The following is a 23,423-nucleotide window of genomic DNA, read 5'->3' as shown; positions in this document are numbered from 1 at the left end:
TCAGACAAAGGTTGTGTATTTTAATATCTAAAATGCTATATAAGATTTTCTGGAAAATCTAAAATCACCCAAGTGTTACACTATCATTTGAAAAAGCTTGGATTATATACTAGAAATTCCCCCTTCATCATATGTAAAACATTTTTGCTGTTACCTATAGTAAAACAGATGAAAGGACAATTTGAAGGAGAGCGAACAGACCTGAGAGTGTTTGGGTTGGGATCTACCCACCCCAATCCCAAGAGGTAAAGACAAAGATGAAAGAACCAAGATGCTAGTTTGTGCTGGGTCTCTTCAATAACCCAATTGGTCCATACAGACAACCCATCTGACCTATTCAAACCACTCTGTGACTCACTACTGGTCATTATTTGGAGAGTTCCTCCAAAGCAAGCACATGGCACTTGTTTAAATGATGTGGAATTTAGTCAACAGAGCTACTCCTTGAGAATCTTGCTCTAGGCTGCTGTGAAGACAGCATCCTTGGTCTTGACGAGTAATCCCGTGGCTGTACACAATCCTGGCTACAAGTCCACAAATACTGGGGTATAGCCTGAGTGTTACTAAAGATAACAAAGGTTTCGGGGCTGGAGACATTGTCAACCACACTGTCATGGCAGTCTGTGTTCCCAGGACTCAATGGTGGGGGAGTGATCTGTAACTGATGACCCTGACAGAAGGAGCCTGTGAGTACTTCAGCTTCAAACACGTATATCAGTTCGTCTGTGGCCGATGTTTCCTTGACCCGGTATGCTAGGTTTTTCAGGCTCTTGGTAAAGTATATACCAACTCCATATTTTGGGTCTGAGAAGAGAAAAAAAGTTAAAAGATTATTAGGATCTGATGAATCGTATTGCCTATGTGGGTACTACTATGTAATCTCTCTCTAGTCCTCTAAATAATCACCACCTCCTGGTCTCAAGTCCCTGTCTGCAGCAAAGACACCTAAAGTTGTCCTACTGAGACAAATTATCATTGATATCATCAGCCTAATAACAGCTTACATTTATATACCTACTTCCTTTTTTATTTCCCTTCCTCCCTATTTTTTTCTTTATATTTACTTCGGATTTAACCGAATATTGTTGCAGACTCACGAGCAGCACTAAACAACAAAAGTTCAATGTAAGTAGATATGTAATTTTAAATTTTCTAGTAGCCACATAAAAAAGTAAAAAGGAACAGGTAAAATTAATTTAGTAATTTTTATTTAATCTGTGTTATCCAATATGTTACCATTTCAACTTGTAATCAATATAAAAAATTATTAAGGAGATATTTTACATTCTTTCCTTGGGTAGTGGTCTTTAGAATCAGCGTATATTTTGCATTTACAGTCTATCTCAATTCAGATTAACCATGTTTTAGGTGCTCAATAGCCACATGTGGCCAATGGCTACCAGTTGGACAATTCAGCTCTCGGGCTTCTAGAATAACTAAGACATGATCCCTGTTCTCAAAAATTCACAAAGGGAAATCCCCACATGTAAACAGGTAAAGTACAGCACAGTTTTATGTGGAGAGAAAATATTTTGAGATAAAAATCAAAGATTTCTTTCCTGGAATTTTCATCTTGCTCTTGGTTTCTCTACCCATTGAGTTCTTGCTACTCATTATATTGGGGCAAAAAAGATAAAGCTTATAACAAAGTCAACTGAATACACACACACACACACACACACACACATTCAATTATATAATTTTTAAAAAACTTTATTTTAGTACAACAGAGGGAGGAGCAGAGGAAGAGGGAGAGAGAGGCAGAGAAGGAGACTCCCTGCTGAGCACAGAACCCAGGATCATGGTGGGGGGAGGGCTCGATCCCAGGATCCTAAGCTTGTCAGATGAGCCAAAACGAAGAGTCAGAGACTCAACTGACTGAGCCACCCGGGCACCCCAGATATCATATATAATTATTATTTTTTTTTAAAGATTTTATTTATTTATTTTGACAGAGAGAGATCACAAATAGATGGAGAGGCAGGCAGAGAGAGAGAGAGAGGGAAGCAGGCTCCCTGCTGAGCAGAGAGCCCGATGCGGGCCTCGATCCCAGGACCCTGAGATCATGATCTGAGCCGAAGGCAGCGGCTTAACCCACTGAGCCACCCAGGCGCCCATATATAATTATTTTTAATCAAAGCATAGATTATGGTCTTGAAAGGTTTTCTGGGAGAGGAAAAGGGTTTTCTGAACCAGAAGTCTAAAAAACTAAAGGATTCAGAGCGTGGAGTTTATGCCATATGTAACAGAGGAGAGAAGGATAAAAGATATTCTTAGAATAGTTTTCTCACTTCAAAATAAGTAAAACTTCTTCCTTCCACCTGGTGGAAAGATAAGAATCAGAGAGGACATGACTAGAACTGTTGGGGATTCTGAGAAGGGACTCACTTCACTGCCCCACTCCCTCAAGAGAGCCTTAGGAGTCAAGATAGGGCAGAACAACAAGAATCTCAGAAAAACAGGGAGTAGGGGACTTCCAGAGTAGAAGGAACCATTGCCTGCTTCTACTGGGTGCAGCCCCCTCAGCCAGTCAGGCTGCTAAATGGAAAGCAGCGATGGCCAGGGAAGATGTCCACAACACGTGAGGACTGCCACACAAGACCTTGCATTTCAGCTTGGAGGATGTGCACACTCAAACATTTCCCGCTTTGCAGGAGGGGCACAGACAATGGCCCTTGATATGAAAACCGGAGTGCCCTGTGAAGACATTGAGAACAAAGGGCACCATAAATTTAAACATAGGAGGGCGCTAATGACCAAACCCCAGGGTGGTTTTTCTAGCAGAGGACATCAGGGGACAGAGAACAGACAGATGCAGAACCAGACCATTCTCTCCACAATGCCTGTCCCATCCTCTGAAGCACTCTTAGAAGAGAAGAAGGAAAAAAAAAAAAAACTTGCAGGAACTGAGTTTAAACCCCCAAAGGACTGAGAAAACTGAAAATGACTGATTTCATCTTGAGCTGTCAAGATGGGATTTTTCCACATCTGTGGACATGGGGGCAGGAAAGATAGGTAAAATTCCATTTTAGAGCTAATAAGGAAGATAGACTCCATAGCTGAGTTGTGTGGAACTATAGATTTTTGTACCTGTTGGAGTTACAGATGCGGTAACAAGGGAATGTAGGACATGTGGGAGCAGAAAGCGACTCCCTGGGTGCTGGCGTGAGGGAACGTGTCAACCAGGAGATGCCATTTCAGCTGTGTCTGGAAAAAGGAATAGGACTTTGCAAGGCTAAAAAAGGGTGAGGGGGGAAGGCATTCCACATGCAAAGGCATAGAGGCATGAAATATCCAGCACATTTAGGAAACTCTAAGCAGTTCCTGGCTGACATGTGGATGAACACAGTGAGTGATGAGGGGGAAAATGATGGGGGAGCAGGGGAGCCTAGGTCCTTACATGCTCTGCCAATGGGGTTGGAGTTTTACCTCGCAGGCAGCTAGGTAGGTAGATATTAAACAGGCATGTATGTTTTTAGCACGACAATTCTGAAAGCAGAGAAAAGGATAGGTTGGATAGGGTTGTGGTTTTGAGGCAAGAAAGGACCTGGTCATCTTCTGGGCCCAGGGGAAGAAGAACAAAGGCAACAGGAATAGAGAGGTGAGGCTGGGCTGAGAATGTTTCAAGAGGGAACCAGCAGGGCTGTGTGACTGCCTGAACCTAGAGTAAGAGGAAGGAGGAATGGAAGAAGATAACGTTTCCAGCTAGGAGACCTCATATATAGATGGTGATGGTATTAGCCAGGATAGGCGGTATGGCGGGGGGAGGGTAAGGAAAAAGCACCTATTTCTTAGGGAAAAGTATGGCCAAGGAAAAAGTTCAGCCCAAGGTGCTTATGGAACATCTAGGCAGAAATATTCAAAAGATGGTTGGAGATATGGACTTGCAGGTCAGGAGAGAAGAAGGGGCTTCAAGTTACAGGGCCTGACTTACAGAATGTGCTCAAGAATGAATGAATGAATGAATGAACCCAATAAAACACATTGCAAGCATGGAGGCTCCTTCTTGCTACATTTGGGCAAATTCTGCAAGCAAGAGATGAAATCAGAACTGGCTGGAATGTAAGCCAAGACAGAAAAAATATATATAAAGCTTCATTCATAGAAGCCCACTTTGCCTATAGTTAGCCGTCTAAATTGACCGAGAATCCCATAATTGGGAAACTTGCAGGGGTAAAAAAGAAATAAATAAATAAGGCCAAGAACCTTTGTATTTCAAATGAAAACTAGGTTAAAAAAGAAGAGTTGCAAAATAACTTCAGCGGTGATAAAATGTCTCCTGGGTTTCTCAAGCACCTTTGGTTACGCACTCTCACCAGTCATGTTGGCTCAAGTCCCATTATGGACAATATCTCCCCAGTGAATCTATTATCTGAATCGCCTCAGGTAGCGGCTTTAAGCTAAGAGCTAGGGATGTGGACAGAGCACTGAGGCCAGTAGGTAAAAGACCAGAATCTTGAGGCTTAAAGACTAGATGGAGACAAGACCTTTGGCTGGGCTTTGAAGACACAAACTTGACCAGCAGTAAACAGGCTTCATGCCTGCTAAGGTTTTAAAGGAACTGTATTGCTGAAGAAAACTGTAAGCCTGGCTGTCAGTAGCCTGAGAGCATTCTAGTCCCTGAGGCAATCCACGGACCCCTGATAGGCCACAGGCTCCAGTGGGTCCAGAAATGACCAAAGATGGCAACGTATAGGGAAGATTCTTCCCAGAGTGCCAAACAAGGGTGTTAATCCACTCCCAGAATACGGTCTTCACTATCCCTGTCCAGCGACATGGGGTTAGTGGTATGGACCATGACTTTCCTTCTCCCCTATAGAAATGGGAGTGTTTTTGGTTTTGTTTTTAAAGCGCTTATTTATTTTTTGACAGAGCGAGAGAGTACAAGCAGGGGGAGTGGTAGGCAGAAGGGGAGGAAGAAGCATGTGAAGCTTCCTCCCAGGACTCTGGGATCATGACCTGAGCAGAAGATAGACACAACCCTCTGAGCCACATAGGCATCCCTAGAAATGGGAGTTTTTCATTGCAGTTTTCCTGCTCTTCCTATCATTATATAATGACTGGGTTAGGGCAATTACCTTGCTTTTAAGCTTTAAAAGAGGACTTTCTGGACTCGAGGCTGATGAGATAGGATGAGACTTTGGGGCTGTCTTCCTTGGGAGGTGATGTGTGTGCCTTTTAGGAAGAAAGATGCGTGCAGATGTCAGGCAATTTGCAGCATCTGCCACAGGACTGAAAAGAAGGCACTACTGGATTTGATAAATAGGAGGACAGTGATGGTCTTAGTGAGAGTAGTTTACATAGGGATGGGAGCAGGGAGTGCAGAGAAGAAGCCAGTTACGACGGGTTTGGGAGCAAACAGAAGTTGTGAATTTTTAAGACTTTAACCAATATCACTCTTCTGGCTACACTCAAAGACTTCTTTTCTTGGTAGGGATCCATTTAAAAATTTTTTACCCCTAGGAACTTCCCACGTTCAGTTTTTACTCCAGGTATTGTTTCTCTCTGGGGGCAAAGAGATGATTTCCAGACCCGTTGCTTTCTAGAAATCAAGACCTGGAATTGGCTTCACAGCAAGGATCATGCTACATATTTTGAAAGGTAAAAATCAAGAACAGAATCAATGGATCAGGCAAAATCAAGCTGTATGGCTAGTATCCTCCATGATTATTACTAAACTTCTTTGCCTCCTTTGGAGAGATCTAGAGGGGGCAATACAGCAATTAAGTATGCAGTATTGTTGTACAACTGAAAAGAGATATGGAAGCTACACACAGTAGAACTCCCATAGCTGAAAAGGATCTTAAAGGATGGTTTACTTCACCTGCCAGATGCTATCTAATTCATTCACTAGCAGGCTACAGGAAATGAAGAAGATGGAAGAGAAAAGAGCAACTTTATTAAGCTTAGGAAAATGCCCTTTTAATTAAGGGATGAGGTTTGGTAGTGTTGATAATTATTTTGTGGAGCTAAAAAAAAAAAAAAGCTTCAGGGTGCTTTTGGTAGATAAGACACATAACCACAGAAAAGAGAAAAACAGTGAACTGTACATCTTACCGCAAAAGCTTTCATCAGCATTAAAACCATCAGCAACAAAACAAGAAGGACAAACAAAAATTATGACCCTTTCCAAATGACTCAATCACTATATCCCAGTTGCCAGAGTTCCCCTCACCAAAGCAACAAATACCACAAATGGTGAGTAATCTGCTACGGTCTGCTCACCACTCCCCACATACAGAGACCCCGAAGATGAGGAGCTGACACCTACCGCAGGGTACCGAGTACATTCTTTGAAAGCCAACTCTGCATACATCTTCGCAGAACTGGAAAGGAATTTGCTGAAACAGCCTGTGGCTCACAGGCTTCCCCTGTGTTCTCTCTCCCATCATTTTCTTCTTTTTTTGGAAGACAGCCATGAGAACCTCATTGTCTATTTTCTCCACCTATGACCCAAGGATATGAAAAACTGAAAAAAAACTGGGAAAAAAAGTGAGAAGCGCAATGTATGTTGCTTGATACTCTGCTTCAAAGAGAAAGGTGTGTGTATTACTAGGCATGCAACTTGCTTTTCATATAAAGTGTTTTAAGAGTCCTCCTGGCTCCCACCCCTCTCCTACTTTGACTTCTGGCTCTTCAAAATTCCCTGTCCCTTCTTTGATAAATCCATGTAATAAAAATTCACTGAGTGAATCCCTACGTGCCAGGCACTGGTAACAAAAGGGTCAACAGTGTAGACAGTCTTTGCCTTCTTAAAAGTTCATGGTTTAACAAGAGGTAAAAAGTAGGTGAACAATTATAATACAGTGTAATAAATGCTATTCTATTTTTTTTTTCATACTGCTTCGAGATAGGCAGACAAGTTTATCCCTGAGGCTTGATGGGTGCTTCTGTACCTCCTACCATCATTCCTATCTCCTGATTCCAACTATACACTTTGTGTCTGCCCACCCCTGCCTGACTTTCAGTCTTAATCCTCCAGGTCCAGGTCAATGAGCAGCTGGCCTAGAGTCCTCAGCAGCTGAGTTTTTCTCTCAGTTACAGAACCAAATGATAGCAAGATGAGTAGAATCCTTCCCTCAATTAAGTATACCTTTATAACCTGCAAACCACAGCTCTCAAACTGTTTCTTCTGAGCCTGAATTTCCTCCGTTGAAAGCTTTAGGCATTTCAGAAATGTATTCTTTTTCATTTCATCCTGGTTTGGGGGTTGCCAATTAGTCCACTGCCCTAAAAATGAATAACATAAAACTTTGTCTCAATGCTCTGCGAGAGGAAAAAGAAATTATAAAGAAATTTAATAAAACAAATTAAAGAAATTTAAAGAAATGGATTAGCCAGTTTAAATTGTATGCCTTATATGTTTAGGACATGAAAGGAGAGTACAGTATAACAAGAAGGCATGGGATAGAAGAGGGGGTTAATAAATTTGTCTTCACGTGATTTAGATCACAAGAAAAAAGAGCATTAGTATATACTTCCCCCATCGATGTTGTAAGATAATGTATAAGTATGTTGCTAATAGGAAATGCTTATATTTCTGGCCAGGATGCTCATCAACAAAAATACACAGGCATAATAAAACATTAAGGAATGATGAAAAATAGTATGACATTTATATAAAACTTAAAGATTTTCAAGAAGATTTCATATCTCAACTTCATTTGACTATTACAACACTGCCACTGAAATAACTAACATACCTTGACAAAAAAACAAAATTAAAACTCAGAGAAGGGGCGCCTGGGTGGCTCAGTGGGTTAAAGCCTCTGCCTTTGGCTTAGGTCATCATCCCAGGGTCCTGGGATCGAGCCCTGCATCAGGCTCTCTGCTCAGCAGGGAGCCTGCTCCCCACCCCCACCCCGCCTCTCTCTCTGCTTGCCTCTCTGCCTACTTGTGATCTCTGTCTGTCAAATAAATAAATAAAATCTTAAAAAAAAAAAAACTCGGAGAAGTTAAGTGACTTGGCTGATATCACACAGCTAATATAAACCTGGTTTTCACCAGCGCGCTCTGCAAGTGGAAAGGCAGAATATTTGGTACATACATCACTCACATGCACCCAACCACAAAAAGCAAACTTTGGAGGTTAAGAGTTCATGTTCTGTCTTTCCTCCCTTCCTTCCTTTCTTCCTTCCTTTGTTCCTTCTTCCGTAACTTTCCTACCTTCCTTTTTAAATTCAAGGGACAACCTGTTATTGCCTACCAACTGCTTGTTGGAATAAATAGACACATGTGTGAACAAACACAAAACCCCAAAAAGACTTATTTTCTTTCAGTTTCTTTTCTTTTCTTTTCTTTTTTTTTTAAAGATTTTATTTATTTGGGGGAGAGAGAACATGCTCACATGAGCAGGGGGGAAGGGCTGAGGGAGACTGATGCAGCACTGGATAAACCAATGGAGCCACCCAGGCACCTCTCAGTTTATTTTCAGTTTGACTTAAACTCAAGTAAACAAAAATGACATAATCCCCAGCACATTATTTAATTGAACGTGCTCAATCTAACCACAGAAAGCAGATGATAAATCCAAAGAAATTCACTAGAGGGGAAAAGCTGTAAATCTGGAAAGCAGGGGGAACAAAATTCCATAACAGAGAAATTTCAGAGGCAGAAAATTTCAAAGGAGGAGATTATAAATTAAATCTCAAGAGCAACAGCCGACATATATAAGATATAGTAATAGAGTTCAGCTCACTTGAGTTCAGCAACCATTCGCTGAGCTCCTATTACCTGCTGGCACTGGGTTGGGCACCTGGGTTGAGCACTGCAGACTCAAAGATCCATAAACTCCTGCTGTCAGAAGTGCTCCCCAGGAAGGATTACAATAGCAGCATAGAAGAGGAAACTCCTAACTTCCATATTTAAATTTTATCGCCCTGATGGATAGCTGACATTCCTTGTAGTAATAACTCACTGAAAATGTATCTGTTTTACAAAAGACCTCAACATGAGGCACAAATCTATCAAAATCCTAAAGGAGAGCATAGGCTGTAAGCTCTTCGACATCGGCCACAGCAACTTCTTTCAAGATGTGTCTCCAAAGGCAAAAGAAACAAAAGCAAAAATGAACTTTTGGGACTTCATCAAGATCAAAAGCTTCTTCACAGCAAAGGAAACAGTCAATAAAACCAAGAGGCAACCCACAGAATGGGAGAAGATATTCGCAAATGACACTACAGACAAAGGGCTGATATCCAAGATCTATAAAGAACCCAAACTCAACACTCACAAAACAGATAATCACATCAAAAAATGGGCAGAAGACATGAACAGAACACTTCTCCAAAGAAGACATACAAATGGCTAACAGACACATGAAAATATGTTCATCATCACTAGCCATCAGGCAAATTCAAATCAAAACCACATTGAGATACCACCTCACACCAGTTAGAATGGCCAAAATTAACAAGACAAGAAACAACAAGTGTTGGAGAGGATGTGGAGAAAGTGGAACCCTCTTACACTATAGGTGGGAATGTAAGTTGGTCCAGCCACTTTGGAAAACAGTGTGGAGATTCCTTAAGGAATTAAAAATAGAGCTACCCTATGACCCTGCAGTTGTACTACTGGGTATTTACCCCAAAGATACAGATGTAGTGAAAAGAATGGCCATCTGTACCCCAATATTCACAGCAGCAATGGCCACAGTCGCCAAACTGTGGAAAGGGACAATATGCCCTACAACAGATGAATGGATTAAGAAGATATGACCCATATATACTATGGAATATTATGTCTCCATCAGAAAGGATGAATACCCAACTTTTGTGTCAACATGGATGGGACTGGAGGAGATTATGCTGAGTGAAATAAGTCAAACAGAGAAAGTCAATTATCATATGGTTTCACTTACTTGTGGAGCATAAGGAATAACACATTGGGAGAAGGAAAGGAAAAGTGATTTGGGGGAAATCGGAGCGGGAGACGAACCATGAGAGACTGGACTCTGAGAAACAAACTGAGGGTTTTGGAGGGGAGAAGGGTGGGAAGTTGGGTGAGCCTGGTGCTAGGTATTAAGGAGGGCACGTATTACATGGAGCATTGGGTGTGATGCATAAACAATGAATCTTGGAACACTGAAAAAATAAAATTAATTTAAAAAAAAAAGAAGAAAAAAGAAAATGTATCAATTTTGTTAACTAAGGTCCCAATCTGGTTGAGAGAGAGTAAGCGTGTAGGAGCCTCTGAAACACAGCTGTGGAATTATATGCTTAGTCATCGACTATCAACAGTGCCATCTTGCACCAGAACCAGGTACTTAACAGGACTAACTGTCAATAGCTGGGAGAATAGGTCAACCCTATGAATGCAGTTAGTTTAAAGCAATGCCACAAGATTTACAGAACAGTGTTTCTTTGTCTCTTGTTCTCTTGGGAAGTGTACTCTTGTGTCCGTTTAAATATCCATAGTCATTACCTTTCAAAGCTAAGTAGAAATCATAATCTTTGGTCTCATTCTTGTGTATTACTTTTGAATACTATTTCTTTATGTTCAATGTTTTTAATTTTTTTAAAATGTTTTTTATTTATTTGAGAGAGAGAATGTGTGTGTGTGTGTGTGTGTGAGAGAGAGAGAGAGAGTCCATTTTTTTAAAGGTTTTATTTATTTATTTGACAGAGAGAGATCACAAGTAGGCAGAGGCAGGCAGAGAGAGAGGAGGAAGCAGGCTCCCTGCTGAGCAGAGAGCCTGATGTAGGACTAGATCCCAGGACCCTGAGATCATGACCTGAGCCGAAGGCAGAGGCTTTAACCCACTGAGCCACCCAGGCGCCCTATCCATTTTTTTTACTGTTTTTTTTTTTTTTGTCACCCAGGTGCCCCTCTTGTGTTTTATTTTTGTCCATTATTTTACTTACTGTAAACTCCCACTCACTTTGACCATGTCTGCCTGAATTATTTTTACAAACACAAGGTGAAAATGAGGTGTCCTTTGAAAATTTGCATCTGAATTTTTGTACCAAATCCATGATGTTACAGTGAAACTGACCTTATCTTTGCTAAAATCTTTCAAGGCTCTCCCTTGTTTCAAGAAAAACTCTGAAATCTCATGGAATTTATTAAGTCTTTCCTAATCTAGACCCTGCCATGGTCTGATTGCTTGAAAGTATCTTTACTTTACTAATTTCTTTCTATTCTTCATTCTCCATTTATGACGCCTCTTCTGAGAAGGCTCCCCTTGACCTCCCAAGTCTGGGTTAGGTGTCTAAACTGGTATTCTAAGACCCAATTCCAATGTCTGTGTGGGTAGGAGGGTTTCCCATGTATGCAACCAAGCCATTCTGCTACTATCTACCCAAGGATAGAATCAGATTTCTCAGGTTAAGAGTTCAGTCCTACAGGACTGCTCTCTCTCTCTCTCTCTCTCTCTCTCTTTCACACACACACACACACACACACACACACACACACACTTCAGACACCAGTCAAAAACCAGGTTATTACCTGTGCTTCTGGCTGACTAGCTACAAACTGAAGGTTCCAATGACCTTCTCCTTGGATTTCAGACACTGGTTGCAAGTTCAGGTTGTTACCTGTACTTTTGACTGGCTGACTATACATCAGAGGATCCCATGATCTCCTCCTCGGATTCAATTTATTTGCTAGAGCAGCTCACAGAACTCAGAGGAACATTTTACTTACCTGATTACTGGTTTGTTATACAGGTGTATTACTCAGGAACAGCCAGACTGAAAAGATGTATAAGGCAAGGAAGGAATGGGGAAAAGGTGTGGAGTTTCTGTGCTCTCTCCCAGCAAATCACACTCTCTAGCTCTCCACATGCTCACCAACCTGAAAGCTCTCTGAACCTGTCCTTCTGGATTTTTATGGAGGTATGTTACCTAGTCACAGCTGACTAAATCATTGGCCATTGGCAACTGATTCAACCTCCAGCCCCCTCCCCAGAGGTTGCACTGGGGGATACCAAAAGTTCCAATCCTCCAATCACAGGTCGAGTTTCCTGGTAACCAGTCCCCATCCTTAGGTGCTTTCCAAAGTCACCTCCTCAATGTAACAAAAGACAACTTTATCACTCTCCACACTTAGGAAATCCACGGGGTTTGAGAGCTATAAGCCAGGAATGTGGAGGAAGACCAAATATATATAACAAATATGTTTGGATCATATGAATGAAGAAATATATATTCTAAATCGCAACATCACAGTGCCTGTCCGAGATGCTCCCACAGAACATTTTCACCCTCTTTCATAGCTAACCTGCTCAGTATCCTCAATTAGATTTTGAGTGGAAACAATGTCCACCTTATGAGTGTATCTCCAGCACCCACCACATGCTTGACAGATATCATGGATACAATATACATTAGTCAAGTAAATAAATGAAATAAGCTTCTGTTTCCCAAGCCGACATTTGCAACAGTGTAATTTTCCTAGTTAGCTTTAGGGCCATGTCGAAAAGACTTCTCCAGACCCAAATTCCCAGTCATTGTGATGATTTTTGCCCCACTGAATGGGAGATACTTGAGTGTACTTCACACCATGAATGAATAATTTACTGTGATGAGAGAGCTCAAAGGAATTTCAAGATTCCTAATGCTGCCAGCAACAAATACGTAAATGCAATAAAACTCAAAGAAATGAATTGATCAAGTGGAACGTGTCTATATTTGAACGATCCATTTGTGGAATTAGAGATGTACATTTTTCCCCAGAGCCTGGGCTTGTGTAGCTGGAGGCTTTCCATTTAATTGCCTCTTAGGCAATCCATGTCATCATAAGTAAATCCAATCACGTGCGTGCACGTGAGTGTGTGCATTGTGTGTGTGTGTGTGTTTTCATTTACTAATTAACCTTGCTGGTAGAAAGACAGCCAAAAAACGGTTATAAAAGGTTACAGCTTAACACAGAACCAGCATGGTCCGCTCTCTTTTCCATGCTATCTCTGACCCACATGCATGCAGACGTCCTCACACCCATAAGGAATAGTTTGCAAGAGCTGACTTTTCAACTTAAAGTCACTCACCTGACAAGCTCCAAAGGGCTAGTTCCTTTTTTCTTGCCACTTCCTCTTGAACTTCACACAGCATATGTTCAATGTTCATAACGGCCTCAATGACGTCAGCCTGGGCTCCTTTAATCTCTAAAATTGCCTTTTCTGGACTGATAATCTCTGAGATAGAGACCCTCAAGGTATTCTGAAGCCGAGTCAAAATGTCATGTTCTTTTTTCCCAAGATAGAGGATAATATTATTCTCAATGATATGGTGGTCCTGGGGGGTCAGTATCCTTTGGATCCATGCTTGGGCCTCCTTCATCTTTTCCAGGTTGGATCCCATCAGACTGATGGCAGGAGACTTAGCTTGGAGCCCATTTTCTCTTTTCTCCTCTCTGGCCAACTGGGGGACTGAAAAGACTCTCATAAACATCCACAGAAGGCAGGTGGGTTTTAAACCAGGGCTGAACAAAACACCAAGGCCAATGTTTGTCCAGAGGACATTATGACCATTGCCAGCGGCAGCAGCTTCAATGAAATGCCTAGCTCTGATTGCTGTGTCAGATATGAAGGAAATCTAAATGTATGGTTTACAGTCTCCTTGAGAGCAGAATTTAGCCTGTGAGGGGTTGGTTTTATCATGCCTCGCCCCTGCTATGTTGCATTTGTCAGTTCACAGATGAGCTCACCTTGTGATATCACCATGGATGTTAACAACAATTATAGGCATGCCTCAGAGATGCAGGTCGGGTTCCACACCACCGCAATCAAGTGACTGTTGCAATAAGGCAAGTCAAATGCATGTCTTGGTTTCCTAGTGCATATAAAATTTGTGTCTACACTATACCGTGGTCTACTAGGGGTGCAATAACAATATGTCTAAAAACCAATGTACCTACCTTAATTTAAAAACACTCTGTTGCTAAAAAAAAAAATGCTATCATCTGAACTTTCCATGAGTCATAATTACTGAACACAGATCACCATAACAAATACAGTAATAATGAAGAAGACTGAAATATTCCAAGAATCATCAAAATGTGATATAGAGACATAAAGTGAGCAAAGGCTGTTGGTAAAATGGCACTAGTTGGCTTGGTTAACGCCGGGTTGCCGCAAACCTTCAATTTGGAAAAACAAAACAAAACAAAAAAACCCAGTGGTATCTGTGAAGCACAATAAAACAACGTACAATAAAATGAGGTATGCCTTTGTGTCCTGCTGAGATTTTCCTCAACCTCTTGCTACTATCGAGTTTGAAATCAAACATCTCTGAAAGCCATAGAGCTTAAAGGGCAAAAATTCCTTTTGAAAAATATGTACTTCTGATTATAAAAATAATACATTTATTTTGGAAAAATTAGAAAATTATCCAAGTTTAATGAAAAGAAGAAATACCCATAACCTCATTACCTGGGATTCCTTTTGATTTCATATCTGTATGTAACAGGACAATTTACGTCTCCACAGAATTTGCAGCTTAGCAGCTTCTACTACTTGACATGGTATATCCCAGCAGAACAGGCCATGGAAATTGTTTCCAACCCACCCATGTGTATAAGGAGCAAAGATATATATAAAGAATTAGAATCTCTGATGGATTAGGGTAACTCTCAACTCAAATTGCAAAAAAAAAAAGAAAAGAAAAGAAAAGAAGAAAGAAAGAAAGAAATTGGGGGGACTAGCTGAGAGGAAATTCATAGGTGAAGTAGTATCCAGAATATATAAAGAATTCTCTCGAATTATCAGGAAAAAGGAAGAACCTAATACTCAGCTGGACAAAAGATTTCATAGAAAAGGAAATACAAATGGCCCAGATATGTGTGAGGAGATGCTCATCTTCATTGACAATCAGGGATATGAAAAATTATCCAACAGATCAGCAAAAAATAAGTCTAACAATATTAAGTGTTGTGGAGGATATAGAGGAATTGGAACTTCTGTATGTATTTATGATGGGTGTAAAACTGGAACAACTACTCCCATAATTATGTTCTGTAAAGAAATTTTTGTATGTGTGCATCAGGAGATATATACAAGAAAATTCACCTTCTCCTTTAACAGCAAAACCCACTGGAAACAACCCAAATGTCTTTCAGCATTGGAATATTTTTAAAGCAATGAAAAGGAGTGAACTTTAGCTATTTGGATGAATCTCAAAAACATAAGTATACGGGGATATACAACATAAGGGGAAAAGTAAATTGAACACCTACTATATTCTAGGCATTTCTAAATGCTTCACATAAATTATTCTGTTCACTCCTCACAACCTTATAAGTACTATTAACAGCCTCATCTTACAAATGAGGAAACTTATTTAAAGTTATTAAGTAACTTGCCCATGGTTAAAGGCCTAGTAAATAGGAGCCGTGGAGCTACTAGGTATGGGCAATCTGACTCTAGTACTCACATAATTCTGCCTCCCCATAAATGATCTGAGGTTAGTAGTGGTAATTAGCATCTTTTCCCCGATGGAATAGTTGGGTGGTACCAGGAACTCTGAAACAGTACCAGCAGAGAGACAGAAGGAAGAGGGTCTGAGTTTAAAAAAAAAAAAAGCCAATGTTTTGGACAATGAAGTGACAAGAGTTTTTAAACTGGAGACATAGGGATTTTGTTTATGTTTATTTTTTAACCCTTGTTCTCCCTGGGAGTTTAATATTACTTTTTAGGAGAAAAGAGAAGCAATACATGGTGATACTTCATTTACCCATCATTACCGGGGGGAAAAATTGTTCCTCTGGGAAACTAATTTTTCAGATCACTAGGGATACACTTCTAGCACCAAATACCTTAGTTAAATATTTATGAGTTAGATTACTTAGTTTATTAGTTAAATATTTATTAAATATTTCTCTTTTTTTAGATTATTTATTTATTTATTTATTCATTTGACAGATAGAGATCACAAGTAGGCAGGGGCAGACAGAGAGAGAGGAGGAAGCAGGCTCCTGGCCGAGCAGAGAGCCAGACGTAGGGCTCGATCCCAGGACCCTGGGATCATGACCTGAGCTGAAGGCGGAGGCTTTAACCCACTGAGCCACCCAGGAGCCCCTATTAGTTAAATATTTCTAATGAAAACACATTTCCCTGCCTTCCTAAATAGTTCAGCTCTTCCTTGATAATCTGAGATCATTACCATTAACCATCATTAAGGTCAATTATTGTCCTGTGCTATAATTATAATTCCATTACAGATGTTCTTTAAAATGACCAAAGTAAATGGTAACACGTGGCACTATTATTTGGACTAAAAACAGAGACATTCGGGGTGCCTGGGTGGCTCAGTGGGTTAAAGCCTCTGCCTTCGGCTCAGGTCATGATCCCAGGGTCCTGGGATCGAGCCCCACATCGGGCTCTCTGCTCAGCGGGGAGCCTGCTTCCTCCTCTCTCTCTCTGCCTGTCTCTCTACCTACTTGTGATCTCTATCTGTCAAATGAATAAATAAAAAAAAAAATCTTTAAAAAAAAAATAAAATAAAAACAGAGACATTTGTGTGTTCTTTTTCCGTATTAGCCTCACCTAAAACTCCTGTCTACCTTCCCTTGGTTCAGTGTGGTTCCCCCCACATGCACCGCATTTGTTTGCTTCTAGGCATTTTCTTCACATTGGGTGCCCCACCGCAGCAGCTTGAGCCACTGAAAATCTGCCATCCTCAATAAAGCCCAACTTAGACCCACTTGTCCAGGAAGCTACTCTCGATCTTTTTAGGTCAGAAGGACTCTGCCTCTTCTGGGTAGTTTGTCCAGGTAGTTTCTTCCCCGGGGTAGTTTGTCCATCCTCTCACTCATTATTCTTTGGCCTTCATTCAAGCTTTTGCAACAGAACATTTTTACATACATAATCTCTATTTATGCTGACAAAAGTCTGTCTTTATCATCATTTTACGGATAAATAAAGAGGTTCATAAGAGGCACAGTGACAGACCACAGTTCTCCAAGTAACCCCTCCTTTGTTTCCAGCACTGCTGGACCATGGCCCATCTATAAGTGAACTGTTCTGTTAAAGGGTATAAGCAAATCATTGTGACCCTAGTGGGAAATACCCCAACAGTTTCTATTCCTCACTGAATGTCTAGTGTTCTTGACATTTATAGACTACTGTAGATCAAAAGACCACTTCACAAGTACACATCCTTGTTGTCATGAAGCAATTACAACTCCATCAACTCCAACTCCACTAAAGGAAAGGAGTTACATGACACAGTTCATCTTTCTCCCACATTGGCCATGGTTAGTTAAGTCCAGGGATCCCCGAACCTAGCTCGACAGCAAAACTGACTAGGAGCTACTGAAAAATACACATGCTTGGCCCAGATCCAGAGGTCCTGAGTCAGAATATGTAGAGTTGGGGGCCATACATATTTTTGTTTGTTTATTTGTTTGAAGTTTCTATTATGATCCTAGTGATTCTCAGGTTTGGGTAGCATCAGGTGAATCCATTTATTATTATCTGGTATGACTGAGATGTGTTTTCTAAAATGACTCATTTAGATGTGACCCTATTCAGAGCAGAAAGAGTAACTGGCTCAGTCAGCTTATGAAGGACAGAACTTTTTCTTAAAGAAAAATTATAGAGAGCTATCTGTGAAGTAAATAGCCACACTGTGGATTACCCACTGCGGCTTAGCCTCTCTCTATTCATATCATGAAACTGGACTGGGCAAAAACAGAATGATGTTCAGACGCCAAGCAGGTTAGTATCCGAACAGGAGAAAATATATTGGGCTTAGTTCTTCCTTTTGCCCCTTCTATTAGTTAAGATGATGAAGAGGATGAGCTTCTGGTGAGCAGACTCTACTTCTATTTTTTTTTAATTTTTAAAGATTTTATTTATTTATTTGTCAGAGAGAGAGCACAAGCAGGCAGAGGCAGAGAGAGAAGCAGGCTCCCTGCGGGACAAGGAGCTCCATGCGGTACTCGATCCCAGGACCCTGGGATCAAGACCTGAGCCGAAGGCAGTGGCTTAACTGACTGAGCCACCCAGGCATCCCACAGACTCTACTTCTAGACCCGGGAATTTCTTACTCACCATTGTAGTTACTGAAACCACATAGCTTGAATTTAGTCTTTTCCATTTCAGTGCTGAAAGCCTATAAGAAGCAAAACAGAGCAGAGTCATAAGTGGGGCTTTTAGCCATAGTCCTCAAAATCCCTCTTCCTACCTGCACAAACCACACCTGGCCTCATCCACTCTGTCAGTCTCCATCCCCATTGCCACAAATCTATAGCAGTCTTTTGGAAAGTCCTAAGAAACAGCGATCACAGCACCAAATCGTGTAGTACCACGATCTATTAGAACACCTAGGGGAAACAAGTATAGAAAAACCAGACAGAAAACCGAAATCTGGTCTTAAAATAAAGAGAATATATATGTATATTCCAAGGCAAAATATAATCATTCATTCATTCCACAAACATTAATGCTCTGGTTATTGCCTGTGAGGCACTGAACCAAGTCTGCAGCCACTTCACTGGAGAAGACAAAACTAGGCAGGTGCTCTTGTAGTTAATAAAATGGAAATTCATTTGAAAAAGATTGTTCTGCAGCTTCGCCTTAGCCCAGGGCCTAGTTGATGCAACACACAGCACCTGTTTTTGTTATCATTGCCTAGGGGAGCCCTCAGATTGTGGTTGATCTTTCTATGTTTTTTGAACTGCCACGTACATTTTTGTTTGTGTATTGAAGAGAATGAACCTTCTTTTCTACAGGCAGTTCATTCCCCTTGTAGGAAGATGGTCCTTCCTGAGCTGTTCTGGAATGTGCCCGGAGCACCTACCTGGGCCCACCGATCGATTGATCGATTGAGCTCTGCTTTAGGGAGAACTTCATTTGCAAGACTGGATGATTCCCTGTGTCTGGAAAGTGAGCTACTTTACGGGGTAACTGGCTTATAAGTCTGTGGGAGAGACACCCTGGTGTCCTGGAGCTGGCTGACATGGGCTAATGAGAGCTCACTGTGGGCATCTCTTCCCAACTCCAACTCCAGAAATGTCAGCAATGAATATCAGCAAATGCTACAAACTTCCTTGTGCCTAGTCAAGCAGCAAAAGGAAAAAGAACCTTAATACTTGTTCCAGGAGAGAGCAAGCTGGAACAAGAATAAGTTCGTTTTCTTGTTGGGAGAGAGAAAATGGCAACCATCCACCTGGAGACAGGCTGCAAGGTGGAAGAGAAAGCAGTCAGAGGACTATTGTTCAGAGCCACTCTCTGCCAGGCACCGAGGAAGGCTCTTTATACCCGATACCTGGACCCACGCCTGGGAGGCTGTGCTAGCACTTGGATGTTGCTATTGGCAGAATCAGAAACCTGTCCTGAAAATTTGTTTTAAGTCACTGTATCTTATTTCATTTCCTTTTTAATTGTTCCTTAACATCAGAACAAGTTCCTTCTCGAAGTGCCAGTTAAGTGAGCATAAAGCCCAGAGATGGTACGTTAAAGGCAGAACTTCACAGCACTCTATACTAATTATGCTGAATATATCAGGGTCCTTTTCACATGTTAGAAACTCAACTTAATCTGCCCACTCTAAAGCAAAAAGCTGAGATGAACTGAAAACTAAAGCAGCTGGACACACAGATCTCTGCATTCAGACACATGGACACACGCCCCTACACACTGGTCCCTCCCTTTTGTATCAGACCACAACTGACCTCCCTCTGCGGTCACCCACAGAGAAGTTAAACAATAGATTGAATTTGGGGGCAGTACTGGGGACATGGCAAAAGTAGTAAAAAATAACTCTGCTGTGAAATAATTAATAATCTAATTAGGAAGAAAAGATAACAAACGGGTCACTTGGTTTCCGCTTTAGGTCAGCACTCTGTGAATTACAATTCATTATAGCTGATGCAACAGCTAACCCTGACGGAGGGCTTCCCTGCATGCCTGGTACTGTTCTAAGTGTTTTATGTGTATTAACTCATTTAATGCTCACAACAGCTCCATAGGATGGTAGTTATTATCCTCACTTTATTCTACTTTTTTTTTTTTTCCAAATAAGCTCTGTGCCTAAAGTGGGGCTTGAACTCATGACCCTGACATCAAGAGTTTCGTACTCTACTGACTGAGCCAGCCAAGCTTCCCTACTATCCCACTTTAAAGATGAAGAAACTGGAGCACGGAAAAGTATATTAACTTGCCCCAAGAAGTTGATCAATCAGAGAGGAGAAGACAAAGAATTTGTTTTAAATATGTTGGTCTAAAGATGACAATGGGATAACCAAGTGGAAATGAGACAGGATTAAGTGTATGGGTCTGAAGGTGGCTCAGAAGACAGGACTTTGAAGAAATTGTCAGAATACTTGTGTTCTCAGAGCAGGAGAGAAGACAGAGGAGCAGAGGACCCCCACACTGAAATGAGAAGGTTGCTTATCTTTGAGGAGCAGAGGGGAGAATAAAGGCCAACAAAGGAAAAGACAGAATTTAGGGAGCAGGGTGACATGGCTGTTTTAATGACATTCTTCACTAGGTCAGAGGTGAGCAATTAAAAAAACATTAAATTCACCAAGTTAGAACATCACTGTGCTGTACAGTGCTTAGCTCATGTCTTACATTGGAGATACTACACAGATGTTATGGAATGAATGAATGAATAAATGGGACATTCCTTTCCTTTTTTTTTTTTTTTTAAAGATGGATAGGTAACAGAATGCCACCTTTCTTTTTTTTTTTTTAAAGATTTTATTTATTTATTTATTTGTCAGAGAGAGAGAGAGAGCACACGCAAGCAGGCAGAGGTGGAGAGGGAAGCAGGCTCCCCGCCAAGCAAGGAGCCCGATGCAGGACTCGAACCCAGGATCCTGGGATCATGACCTGAGCTGAAGGCAGTGGCTCCACCGACTGAACCACCCAGGCGTCCCTGAATGGGACATTTCTAAAATATTATCTTACCATGTAGGTGTCCAGTTCTTTTGGAAAGATCACAAACTTTACATTTAATTGCTTTTTCAAATGGCATTTGGCAAAAGCTAAAACTTCATCAAACATAATCTCGGCTGCTACACTCTTCTGTATACCAAAGTTTCCAGTCCCAAGGGCAGGAAAGGAAATAGAAGTTTTATTTAGTTCAAGGCATTTTTCCAAACATTCCTTCATTGCAATTCTCAGTATCTGTAGGAAAAACAGATCAGCCTTTGAGTCAAAATAAAACTTTACTCACCTCTCGATCCTGCCCACATCTTACAATGCCCACCTCTATTCTCCCTTAGGGTCATGGCTCCTTAGAGAGCCTATGACAGCCACATGGTTAGATGATGAGAAACACAAGTCATTGAGGGGTCTGTTTAGGTGCCATGGTTTCTCCCAGTTTATATAGCCTTGTTCATCTCCCCCGGACTGCGAGCCAGTTTATTCCCATTTACCTGCTGCTTCCAGGTTGAAACAAAGAGCTCTCAGAAGTTTAATAAAGGAGACAGAGGGAAAAATAAGTAAGCAGTTTTATCCAACATCTTTAAGATATGTCCTAATGTCCTATGTAATTTCTTCTCAAGAAGTGCTAATGTATTTGGCAGATTTAAACTTTACATTCAACATTTCAACATCCAAACTGAAGTACAGGAAAGTTGTCTGTGGAAGGGCCTTGGAAAACTGGGGGGTAGAGAGTGACTGGAGGGCCTTAGTCCTGTGACTAGAGGGCTCTTAGTCAAAGAAGGCCCAGAAATGGTGACAAAATAAAGATAAACAAAGGCAGGGAAGGAGACTCTTTCCCTCTTTCCACATTTGAGTGGGTCCCTCCACTCTTTAATGTGTATATTTTATGTATCTTGGGTGAAGAGTTGGCCAGAAAGCCAACTGGGAAGACACCACAGGGGATAGATTTACCTGGAGCAGTACTGGAAGGGAAGTCCCAGGTGCCCCTGGCACTTAACTGATGCAGGGGAATACGGAGCGGCTGAATTCCAGGTCCATTTAGGGAAAGGGCAACAGGGTCACAGAGGGGTGAGGTGAACAGATGTGTAGACTGAGGGAACCTACTCTTTCCAGGTCTGTTCGCAGTACGCTTGCTTAAAATTTAGACATGAGTTGGGTAATGTTTAAAATTAAATTTCTTAAGTTAACTTGTGACAACAATGCTTTTCCTGTATTTCAGAATGGTAGAAAATGAGGACTATCTCACTTATCAAATTTTCATAAATGTAGTGACATGATGGAAATTCAACAAAGACTATGTAGTCTACAGGACTGCATAAAGATAAACTTATGTCGAACTTACCTTAGTCAGTTTGTGATGTCCTGAATGCAACAACACATGGTATACGTACTGACAGGACAATTGAAATCCTCCTGTGACCAGTACCAACTGAGACTCTGGTATTTCAGTAATTTTTTCATTAAATTCCAATTCCATTTCATTTCCCGCTTGTTGTAGAATTGATATTGACACATCTCCAAATCCCAAACCACAGAGCGGATTTACAGAATTAACAATTACATCCGTCTGAAAAGGAAAAACAAAAAACAAAAAACAGAGGATTCATTGTTAAATTACTTTTTCTTCAATCTTTAGTTTGCTGAGGAGCTTTGAAAAATACTTTTGAAGATCGTAAATTCACAAGACATCTTTTGTTTGTGTGTTTGTTTTGCACAAGGTTATCATTTAGCGGTGGACAGAAACTCATAATTTCATTTGATTGCCATGAGTCATTTGTCCTATTCAGAAATTAGGTGTGGATAAGACAGTTCTGACTGCAAATGTCTGTCAGCCTCTTGCTGCTTTATACCCCCCATATTCCAAGATTCTGGGCATTCCTTGTGATTTGTTTAAACCTTCATCAATACATGGTTTCATCCCCTCCCCCAGTGCTATCACTTTTTGCTATTTCTGTGTGGATTTTCTGTTTGGTTTAAAGAGAGTGGAAATAAAATTTCTTGGGAAATTTCTACCTCCTAATGCTTTTCTTTTTTAAAAAAAAGCAGTACACGGTCAAAGAAAATACAAATGAGACAAAAAAGTCTTCAGTGGAAATAGGCCTCCCTATTGGTGGGTTCCCTGGATGCTCCACGCACTCACCTGTCTGGAGGGCAACCACTTTTACCAGTTCTTCATCTGTCCCTTTGGAAATGGACTGCATACACATGGGCTGTGTTTTCAGTAGTATCGCCTCCTAGTTAGCCCTCAGGCCTGGGCTACAGGGGAAGGTCTCCTTTTGCTTCTGCCCCATGCTCAAACACCCCTAAGTCATCCTGATTGCTTTGGTTCCCTTTGAGGGCAACCCAGGTACTTCTAATGGACGTTAATGAATGCTTCACTTCGAAAGTGCAATCAGAATTTCCAGTTTGGGGGCACTGGCACCCTTGAAAAACTTTAAGGTTCTCAATGTTGCTGGCAACAAAGAAATATAATAAAAGTTTAGTTAAAGGGTAAGTTATTCAACTAGGATGTTTCCATTTTAATTTTAAAGTGGTGTATTAATGACTTATCGAATCAATGTTTCATCCTGTGGGGTCCCCTGTCTTCTTT

The 23,423-nt window shown here is 41.1% G+C and overlaps 1 protein-coding gene across 2 annotated transcripts in view; it reads right to left on the bottom strand.

Moving 5' to 3' along the window:
• PARP9 (poly(ADP-ribose) polymerase family member 9) overlaps nucleotides 1-23,423 on the bottom strand; it is a 31,055-nt gene continuing 7,632 nt past the window's right edge. The window contains exons 5-11 of one of the 2 annotated variants that reach the window (XM_047735287.1): nucleotides 22,176-22,400; nucleotides 20,855-21,073; nucleotides 17,993-18,053; nucleotides 12,989-13,378; nucleotides 7,094-7,230; nucleotides 6,272-6,446; nucleotides 1-804 (exon numbers count right to left, since the gene is read on the bottom strand). In XM_047735287.1, coding sequence (XP_047591243.1) covers nucleotides 425-804; nucleotides 6,272-6,446; nucleotides 7,094-7,230; nucleotides 12,989-13,378; nucleotides 17,993-18,053; nucleotides 20,855-21,073; nucleotides 22,176-22,400 — 1,587 coding nt within the window. In that variant the 3' untranslated portion in view covers nucleotides 1-424. The remainder of the gene's footprint in view (nucleotides 805-6,271; nucleotides 6,447-7,093; nucleotides 7,231-12,988; nucleotides 13,379-17,992; nucleotides 18,054-20,854; nucleotides 21,074-22,175; nucleotides 22,401-23,423) is intronic. The other variant, XM_047735288.1, reaches the window with a different exon arrangement.

Source organism: Lutra lutra, chromosome 1 (genome assembly GCF_902655055.1).
Source record: "Lutra lutra chromosome 1, mLutLut1.2, whole genome shotgun sequence".
Taxonomy (NCBI): domain Eukaryota; kingdom Metazoa; phylum Chordata; class Mammalia; order Carnivora; family Mustelidae; genus Lutra; species Lutra lutra.
Note: the sequence above shows the minus strand (reverse complement) of the source record. Positions and strands in the feature narration are given on the sequence as shown.